Source organism: Parus major, chromosome 5 (assembly GCF_001522545.3).
Source record: "Parus major isolate Abel chromosome 5, Parus_major1.1, whole genome shotgun sequence".
Lineage (NCBI taxonomy): Eukaryota > Metazoa > Chordata > Aves > Passeriformes > Paridae > Parus > Parus major.
In genome coordinates, this window is record NC_031774.1 from 39016482 (window position 1) to 39026898 (window position 10417).

General features: G+C 45.2%; 2 protein-coding genes across 3 annotated transcripts in view; one reads left to right on the forward strand and one right to left on the reverse strand.

Annotated features, from left to right (window-relative positions):
• The window catches only part of AREL1 (apoptosis resistant E3 ubiquitin protein ligase 1), a 22990-nt gene extending 22573 nt beyond the window's left edge, over positions 1-417 (reverse strand). For both annotated transcript variants that reach the window (XM_033515141.1, XM_015630498.3), the window contains exon 1: positions 337-417. The gene's annotated coding sequence lies outside the window, so the exon portion shown is untranslated. The remainder of the gene's footprint in view (positions 1-336) is intronic.
• FCF1 (FCF1 rRNA-processing protein) lies at positions 403-5752 on the forward strand. The gene is made up of 8 exons (XM_015630502.2): positions 403-491; positions 579-646; positions 805-876; positions 1143-1291; positions 1703-1775; positions 2611-2698; positions 3142-3236; positions 5323-5752. The coding sequence occupies exons 1-8, from the start codon at positions 489-491 to the stop codon at positions 5369-5371; spliced, it is 597 nt and encodes a 198-aa protein (XP_015485988.1). The 5' UTR covers positions 403-488; the 3' UTR covers positions 5372-5752.
• Positions 5753-10417: the final 4665 nt, after the last annotated feature.

The window sequence follows — 10417 nt, forward strand, 5'->3', positions numbered from 1 at the left end:
CCAGCTCGCCCCCCCAACCCGACGTGTGCCCCGCTACCCCCGCAGCGCCGCGCAGGCGGCGAGGCTGAGCCCGACCGAAGAGCCGGAGGCCGCCACACGGCAGGCAGAGCCGGCCCTTCCCGCTCGCCGGGAGCTCGGCCCCACCGCGGCCCTCTCGGAGCCGCGGCTGTACCAGGCCCACCGCGGGTGCTCCGGGCCGGCAGCGGGGCCGTCACCCTGGGGGACGCCCGGCACGAGGGGCCGGCAGGGCTGCGGCTGCAGCTCCCTCGCCCCGGGAGCCCGTTCCCCGCGCCCGGACCCGAGAAGGCGGGGAAGCAAACGCGCTACCGCTCTTACCGTGGTCTCCGACGACGGCCGCAACCGCGCTGCCGCGGCCCCGCGCTGTCGCTGTCCGGCGCTGGCAGCCGGAGATGACGCGCTCCCGGGGCGGGGCGCACTGACGCACCGGAGACACCGGCGGTGGCGGCGGCAGCGCCGGCAGGGTCGGCATGGTGAGCCGGGAGCGGGCTGGGCTCGGGGTCCGGCTGGGATCGGGGCTCTCCTTAGCTCATCGCGGCTGTGTGTCCGTGTCCTTGCAGGGGAAGCAGAAGAAGGCGCGGAAGTACGCGGTCATGAAGCGCATGATCAGCCTCCGGGATGAGCGCATGTGAGTGTGGCTGCGGCCGGGCTCGGGCCCGCGCGGGGCCCTGGAGCGTCCTCGTGTCCCGCGCGGGAGAGGCGGGAGGAGGTCCCTGCCCAGGTCTCTCCGCCGCTAGCAGCCCTTCCTTATCGCTGTACCTCAGTAGTGCCTGTGTTTCTTTGCAGTAAGGAGAAGGATCGCGCAAAAGCCCCCGTGAAGAAGAAGGAGGACCCAAGTGCCATCAAAGAACGGGAGGTGTAAGTGCTGCCCAGGCACTGGGGAGGGATAGATGGAGAGAAGGATGGAGGGAGGGCCGGCCACGCTGCAGGCTGGAGCTGAGAGTGTTTCTAAGCGATACTGTCAGAAGAAGTTGTAGCCCAAACCGAAGGATTGTGCTTGGGCTGCAGCAGGAGGCCTGATGGGTCTTTCCACTCACTATCCGTCTTTCATCCTGTACAAGTTGTAGGATTGGACGTGATGTTAAATGCAATTAACTGATTTGAATTCTTTGTCTTCCTGGCAGCCCCCAGCATCCCTCTTGCTTGTTCTTCCAGTATAATACACAGCTGGGTCCCCCTTACCACATCCTGGTTGACACTAACTTCATCAACTTCTCCATCAAGGCCAAACTGGACCTAGTGCAGTCAATGATGGACTGTCTCTATGCCAAGTGTGAGTTTCTGCACCACTCACAGCTTCTTCAGACCACACAGTGCAACAGTGGGCTCACAATGTTCTTTGTTACCCCCATGCAACGGGCTGAGAATAACAGAATCTTGTAAAAAGAATATATGGTATAATCATGGAGCTGTAGTAACCTTGGCAATGTCTCTGGTTTCAGTCAAGTAACAGTTTTAAAGTGCTAATCTCAGCAAAGGTAGAGTACTAATAACTTAAAAATCTAAAATTACCATGGCATGGTTAAACTTGGTGGCTCTGCATTTCATCACCTTGCAATATTATTAGCTGTCACTGTAAGTAATACTTTATAGAGTTCCATGATGTTTCTGGGGCATGTGGGCAGTATGTAGGGGTCTGGAATAAATCCTGCTTTATTTTAATACCGGCTTTTTTTGCATATAGGTATTCCATGTATCACAGATTGTGTAATGGGTGAAATCGAGAAGTTAGGACAGAAGTACCGTGTGGCATTAAGGTAGGTATAGGGCATTCTTCTCTGATTCTAGAACTTAATGCTTTAATATAGATAAATGGAAAACACTTGCTATGACTGGTACTCCTGCACTAGAGGGTTGTTAGATTATTGCAAGATCCCAAACTTGGTTTTATTTCTCTGTCTCTATGCGATCTGTATAATGGTTCAAGTTTTAGAAACAAAATGCTACATATGAGTGCACAATATTAATTTGTAAATCTTTTAAACTCCTAAGACTTTCAGTGTAATGCTTCATCCTGTTTCTCAAAAAAAATTAATTCTAGAATTTCTAAAAATGAATAAATAAGTGACCCAAATCTTACAGAACTTTTCATTCATACTTTGTGTTATTCCTGTATGAGTAGGTACCAAGTACTGATCATCTAGAGCCAGGTTATTGTGTGATCTGTACAAAACTAGTTCAGTGTAGTTCATGTACATCGCTCAGATGTATTGTTCTTTTTATTTTGGCCTGCTGTGTTGTAAAGTATACGAGTGCATACCCTCAACAGCTTTGATGGTGCCCTTCAGTAAGGAGGTGAAATGTCCCTTTATGTGTGGTGCAAATTATCACATGCCAGAAGTTCTAGTTTTTCCCGCAGATAACTTATTTCAAATTACTTTGTTTGGCAATGACCTAACATTGTACAGATTTTGAATCCAACAAACCAGTACTAAGAAATACTTAACCTATAATAACTACACAAATTGCATTATTTTTTTTCTTGCAGGTCATTTCAGTTGACTTTTGTCTACCATTTACTCAATTCCTCCATACTGTGTTCCTGTACTCTCTGGTCTGATTGTTGTGACGCTGCTTTTTATGTCCCCACAGAATTGCCAAGGACCCTCGGTTTGAACGCTTGCCGTGTATGCACAAAGGAACCTATGCTGATGACTGCTTGGTGCAGAGGGTCACTCAGGTATTTCCCTTTCTGATATTTTCTGTACTGTGCTAACCTACTAAAAATTCCTGAACCCTCCTAATTACTGACTGACTTAAACAGAGTAACTATAAAATCTCACCAAGGGGCATTTACAGTTTTAGCACCACTTTATTCGATGCAAGGTATTATCTTCCCTGAGCATTCTTGCTGTATAGGACAGCATCAAGAAGCACTTAGGATGGGAAAGCTGTCAGCTTGAAAGGCTGGACAGAGTTTTGGAGATTTATTGAGTCTATTTTGTTGGGCAGAAGGCTGTTATTAGTCTGCTGCAGAATTCTGTATAAGTCCTGGTAATGCCTTGCTAAGGACTCTTGTCTTCTTGTGTTCGGTGAGCTCACTGAATAGGAACATTGGTCAGCCATGACTCCCTTCTGGGGTTCGCTGGCGTTGAATCTCACTTGCCTTCTTTTTTTTTGCAGCACAAATGTTACATTGTGGCCACAGTGGATAAAGAGCTCAAGCGGAGAATACGAAAAATCCCTGGAGTGCCTATAATGTATATTTCCAGGCACAGGTAAGGTCCCCCTGACAGGAAAGAATACTGCCCAGTGCAATCCTTGTCTGACAGGGATTCTGTCACCACATACTTGTCTCCTTCATTGCCTGTAGTGCAGGCTGCAGTAAAGGGCCTGGTGTTTACACAGAAGTTGAAGTACAGTTACTGCTGGGAAGAGACTGGTCACAGACCCATTTTTATTGCAGTCTTCATGTTCACTTGTCTTTACCTGAAGAAGTGGTTTCCTTAAGGCCAGTGTTTCCATAGACAAGTTATGCTTACCAGCAGCAGCAGGACTACCAGGCAAATGCATTCTATAGGTTCTTGAAGAAAAGAACCATTCTTGTTCTATACTCTATTTGGTAGCTTTGTGTACCCTAAGAGACTGAATTTGCTTCTTGAGTAAAAAACCAAACCATCTCAAAAGGATACTCCTGCAGCATGAGGAGCTTGATTGCTATAGATATGTAAAGTTTTAACTGATCTACAATTAGAATGTGGCTCAAAAGATTTTCTCCTTATTCACTGTGACCATGAACTTTTGGAAAAGGCTGTCAAGGGTGATGGAGTCACCATCCTCAGGAATGTTCAAGAAATAACTGTGCATGGCACTTAGTGTCATGGTTTAATTCTCAAGGTAATAGTCAGTCGAAGGCTGGACTCAGTGATCTTAGAAGTCTTTTCCAATGTAAATGATTCTGTGAATTATAAGTTGAATGTCTAAAATTTTATTTTCTGTGGTGATCTGCTCTTTAATCCTAAATCAGATCACAAAACAGCAGGTTTTTTTCCTTCTCTGGAGATGGTGAGTTTTTTGAGATGTCTGATTGCTGAGTTTAAGGTAAAGAATAACAGCAACTTTATGAAGACCTTTTACTTTCAGAAATAATGTTTTTCTTCCTGGGGATCTGAGCTGCAGATAGAAATGCAACAAAGCTTCTTGCTATTCAGTCTGCCTGTAAGCCTGTTGCTGCATGGGTGTCACAAATGAATGATTTCGTCCACTTGAAGAATCACTGTGAGATATACACTAGCAAAAGCAGCTTTTAATATTACATTGTAGCAGTGCAGCTTAACAGAGTTTAATGGCATGGTTCATTCTAATATTAATGGATGAAACATACAAAGGAAAATCAACTTAGAATCACTTTAGAATGTTTTGCATGGAGACCAAAGGAGTGAAAAGGAAGACCCTCCCATTGAGTCACGAGGTTCAGTAAGGATCTCCTTGCTTTCCAAACTCCTGGTGGAGTGCAGGTGCAGCTGCATCCAATCTTAGTCCCAGACTTGGTCAACAGTCTCTGTCTTAATTAGATTTTAGAAGCACTTAATCATTGACTGATTAAACATTTATAAAGTGATTCAGTAGGGTTTACTACAATTATAGCAGTGACTTAATTATAGTTTCAGGAAGCAATATTCATACTATACTCAGTAAGAAGTATTTCAGCCAATTCACAAGCATGCACACTGACATAAAGATGTATATGTAAATGTATAAAGGTACCAGTTAAAACTTCCCCTCAGGTTCAGTGAAACACATGGAATGCTTCTTCATTTCTCAACAGGCAAGGCTTGAGTGATTGTCCTTCAAGCATCTCAGCCTTGAGACTGAGAGCCCTGCTCAGAGAGGTTCTGGTGCAGCCCACAGCAGTCCAGGAAAGCACTAAGGGCCTCACTTAAGACCAGTGCTTATAGAGTTACAAGATGATTGCTTTTAGTCATGCATAAATTTTCCATCTTGGCCATAATCCAGATTAGTAACTACTAGAATTTCCAAAACTCTAGTAACACTGGTACCATTCCACTCAGGCCATGACTTAGGATTGTCAGAGGATGGCTGACCATCTCATCCTTCACCACAGACCAGCAACAGGAGTTCCCAGTATGGTCAGTGCTGTTCTCACCTTAGTCATGTAAGACTTTCTGGTATGGTTAAGGGATGCTTCACCTAACTCGTTACATAAAAGCCAAGGCCTAGCAGGAATCCTTGAGATGGTAGTACAGCCCTGAGGAGGAAGAGGGGGTTGATGCACCACCACAGTGAGGAAGGGAGCAATGTGGAATGGATTGTCTTCATAAGTTTTCCTTCATTCTTTCTCAGGTACAATATCGAGAGGATGCCAGATGATTATGGAGCTCCTCGATTCTAACCTGTCCAGTCAAGCCATCAATGCCAGGGCTGTGAGCCAGGATAAGGCTCCTTCTGATTCCAGCCATCCTACTTTCTTCTTTTGTTGGAACTCTGCTCATAGGACTGTGAATAACCAAACTGACTTCTTAACCTTGTTTTTCTAAGAAAACGCTATTTTGAAGGGTCTGATTTTATTCATCTCTCCTCTGCCTTGGTACAACTACCTACAACTGGGAGAAGCAAATGGGAAACCGAGGACTGCACGACCAAGAATGTACCTAGCTCAGTGGGACCATTGGCATTGGAGAAAGTGATTTCAGCATTCTGAATTAAATATTGATGATGCAAATCTGGCTGAGAATGAAACCACAAAAGATTTTAAAAGTTTCTTACCCCTGCACCTGGAGTGGGACATGTATTCCTTTGGGAAGCTACATCACACCTGTTTAGTGAAATCAGAATCTGTATTCTGCAGAAAAGACATCAGATATGCACAAGTTGGTAGCTTTCTGAAAAAGTGGTCTAGATTTTAATTCAGAATTGATGGGCTTTTATTCAACTGCACAGTGAATTAAGTTTTAGCGGCCTCTCAGACTTCTCTCTGTACTTGGTTAGCTGGCAGCCCGGTCCTTTTGCTTACATTTAGAGTGGTGGAAAGCAGGGCAGGGTTGGGTCAGGCCAGATCTTTCCCTCCTGTTTGGGTCCTATGCACCTCAAAGCCTTATCACTTTTGTTACTTATCAGGGACGAGAAGGAATGTGTCTAATGGGCAAAGGTATTAATGTGTGCTGGGAGTGCAGTTGTTGTGGAGGAATAAGAACAATGGTTGCAAATAAAGCGTCTTCCAGAGACCTGCAGAATTTGCTGCAGGGAAGGAAGTAGTCAGGGAGGGAAGGAAAATAAATTGTTAAACCACATGAAGAAATGTAGGGGGAAAAGTATTTCTAAGCCATAACTCTGCATTCTTATACCTCCTCCATTATTCCTTCATTTTTAGCAATATAAATTGCTCTTACGATCTCTGCTGAGTGGTGAGGAGAGGGTCACCAGGAGCCAACATGCCAAAGCACACTTCCTGGCCAAAATGCTGGCAGTGTAGTACAGGAGAAGACTGAAAATTTATATTCTTCATATAATTAAGAAAATTTCCAAACCTTAACATTGTCTGCAGAGGGGTCCACAAAGGCCAACAGCATCCTTGCCTGCATCAGAAATAGTGTAGCCAGCAGGACTAGGGAAGCGATCCTCCCGCTGTGCTGAGGATCTGCCTCACTTGGTGCTGGTGAGGCTGCATCCTGTGTTTAGTTCTGGGTCCCTCATTGCAAGACAAGACATTGAGATGCTAAAGCATGTCCAGAGAAGGGCAATGGAGCATGTGAAGGGCCTGGAGCACAAGTCTGATGAGAAGCAACTGCGGGAGCTGGCTTTTAGTCTGGAGAAAAGACTTGGGGAAGACCTTACCACTCTTTACAACTACCAGAGAAAGGAGGGTGTAGCCAGGTGGGCATCTCTTCTCCAAGATAACAGGTGACAGGATGAAAGGAAATGGCCTCAAGTTGTGCCATTGTGGAAGACTGGATATTGGGAAAAATTTCTTCACTGAAAAGGTGCTCAAGCATTGAAGCAGGCTGCCTAGGGAAGTGGTAGAATCACGGGGCCTGGAAGTGTTAAAAGTGTGGATGTGGCACTTAGAGGCACAGTTTAGTGGTGGGTTTGGCAGTGCAGTGTTAATGGTTGGACTCAATGCCTTGGAGATCTCTTCTAACCTTAACTATTCTATAACAGCTGAACTTGGCTGTCTGTATGCTGGACAGCATTCAGTGAAGATCATTTCCTGTCTTTGGGAAATGCTCTGACATCCTGGTAATTTCCTTGCTAGCACCCTACCTCTACAGATACTGCAGGAAACTTTGGGAACACATCAGACCTACCCCTCCTGCTATCTCTTCAGTTGTTGCGGGCTCACCTATTAAACATCCCTTAAATAACAGCATACTGACACTTTGAAAATTTAGCCCCTTCCAGGCTATCACAGTTAAAGTTAATTTTCTCCACCTTCAGCCAGGGAGAAAGTAGCCAACAATGGAGAGATTTTACAGTTAGTATATAATATGTACATTTCAAAAATAATATCCTTAGTTTTGTTCTCTCAATCCAATCCATATTTCTTTAAGCTAATGATCAAGTATTGTCATGAACATTGAAACCCAAGTTTAGTCAAGCGAGGGCTGAGAAACAGTTGTAGGATTAGATCTCTGTTACTTGCTTTTCAGAATAATTCTAGTTTTAAGACTTCTTTGAGTCAATAGTTAACTAGAATTGTTCCAGTTAACTAGAATTGTTAGAATTAACCTAAACAGAAGGAGGCTGGAGAAGAAAGAAGAAAGGAATGGACACTTAGGGTAACATTTGATAATAGTCTTTCTGGCATGTAAGAGGTCAAAGGCACAGCAGCCTGATGAATTTGGGGATTTTTATACCTGCCAGCAGAATGTCTTTTGCAGGGACTTCATGAAAATATATGTATTTATCATGAATGGTGGGTAGGAGTCAAACTAAATGTGCACATTTACTGAAATCTTTTATTCCTTTTAGTCTGCCTTGTTTTAGTAAAAGGATGAGGAATCCAGAATAGGTATAAGGCAATTGCTAAAGATGTGTTAGGAGGGTTGGAGCATGAGCAGAAGAAAGTATTGGCAGTGAGCAAACGCATGAGGAAATTTTTATTATGGTAAGACAAAAAACTTGGCTATTAACTCGAAGAGCCTGGTCAGAAGATGAATAGGAGAGGACCACCTGAATGATCATCTCTTTCTCCTGCAGTGCCAGGGAACCTGTGTACCAAACACTTGGTTCAGAGGAAAATATTTACTTCATGCACACAATGGCATCCCAGTGGTCTGATCCAATTTACAGTATGTCAGAGGAGGGAAGATCATTGTCGCAGGAAAGAGTTTGGCAAACTAGAATGTTTTCATGTTCCCACAAATGAAGAACTCTCTCAGTCAAAAGCAGAAGAGAAATTCCTTCCTGACACAACTCTGGCAGTTGGTTTAAACCTGCACAGGATTTAGATATCAGATGCTTGCAGTGTTTCTTAGTAACTAGAGAATTCAGCCTCCCTGCTAACATCCTGCCTCCTGCTGTAGCCAGTTTCCATAGCTTCAAAAGGCACAGAACATACAGGAGCACCACATAAAAAAATCTGAATATATGCAAAGAATGATAGAAAATAATTTATTCTCCTTTCTGGAGCCACCAGAAGGTTTAAGATTCAGATGAAGAAATTTAAGCTGCTGATCCAAGATGTGGCACTGGTTAATTGAGGGGTAACTGAAATGTGGTATAATAGCATTTAGAAGCAGGAAGAACATGAGCTATTAAAAAAAAAAAATTACCTGACCCAAACCAATATGATGGCACCCTTTAATGTTACAGACTGAACAGAATAAAATAAAAATAACATATTCTGAATAAAAGAATCAGAGGGCATAATGTGAACTTAACAGGGTTGTTTTAGGGACAAGGTAACATTGGGTAAAGCCATTTTGTCTGGTGTGAGTCAACTGTACCACAATCTAAACCAGATTTGAATTTTGAAAAAGCATCTGTCAAGTTATTTGGAAGTTACATTTTGACTTCCACAGTGTAGGCTGGACAACCATTGCCCTGAAAATGTTTAGGTACATGAATTCCCTCATAAGGGAAGTAAGAAGTCTCTTGACAATATTGAGTAATCACAACAAACAGCAAAAATAGTGGGAGACACCTCCCTGCAGGAAATAACTGTTAGTAAACTGATCACATGAGATCTCACATGGAGTGAATGGATCAGGAGGATAAATTAAAGGATGTTTGCAACAGGAATTCTATATATGGGAAGGACAGACTTTCAAAAGCTTAAACTGGCCCACAGAACTCAGGTATATAAATGCTAAGTACAGCACAATGAACAGTAGATGAGGGCTAAAAAAAAATGCTATCTGAAAGTCATATTCACTGCAAGAGAAATCTAAACAGACCATGCTAAATAGAAAAGGATCAATAATCACCTCTAAATGAAAAGAAGGGATACTAAAGAATAGAAAAGGCAGTTCTGTAAGTAGTAAATTAAGATAGTTTTCTTAAGTATTTGCATCTCAGTTGAATTCAGTCAAAAATATTTTCTTGCAGATTCATGGTATAGCTCCCCTGTGATTTCTTGAAATTTAACAACAAATGAACATAAAGTCCAGCTTTTCCAACAGAGAGGATAAAGCTTCTGCTCTGTCTAACAATGTAATGAGCTTGATATTTCTCCTGACTGGAAAGTCTTAGGACCTTTCCTCCACACCTGTCTTTCCCCATTGCCCAGGGATCCTTGATTCAACACTCATGACCTAGAGGCTGACCATGACAGAAATGGCTCAGGGTTTTTGTGCTTGTACAGGAGACCAAGCAGAGACGCACTGCAATGCTGGTGTCCGGCTGTCCCTTGGCCACTCGGCCTTCACTGCCCAGCTACTACAATTCACACATACACCCACACGAACCTCTTCCCTACGATGGGAATTCAGCACTTGGCATAAATCACTGCTAACTGCCTACAGAACATACTTGTTTATTCAACTCACACTTTAGCGTAGGTAACCGAGGGCACCGGCGCCGCCGCCCCGGGCACACCACGGCCCTCAGGAGCTCCGGGCCCGCCATACACAGCCTAGCTTGCGGAGCGCCTGGCGGCACCCCTACACACAGCGGAGCCCCCCGCGCCGGGCCCGCAGTGGCTCCCATCTGTCGCCTGCCCGTGTCCCGTCCCCTTCCGTCCCGTCCCTTGTCCCGGCGGGGCGGGCGGGATGTGCCGCTCCGAGCTCGCCTCCGCCCTCGGCCCCGCGCTGGAGGCAGCTGTCCGCTAGGCGGCGCTGCCACCCGCCCGGCGGGGCGCTCTGGCAAGGGCGCTCATACTCGACTGCCCGGCGGGGTGGGGTCTCCCCGCGCAGGCGCTGTGCGCCGCCCGCCGCCGCCGCCGCCGCCGCGGCCTGTGTCCGCTCCGCGTTCCGCCATGTACCCGGCCTGGGGCTTGTAC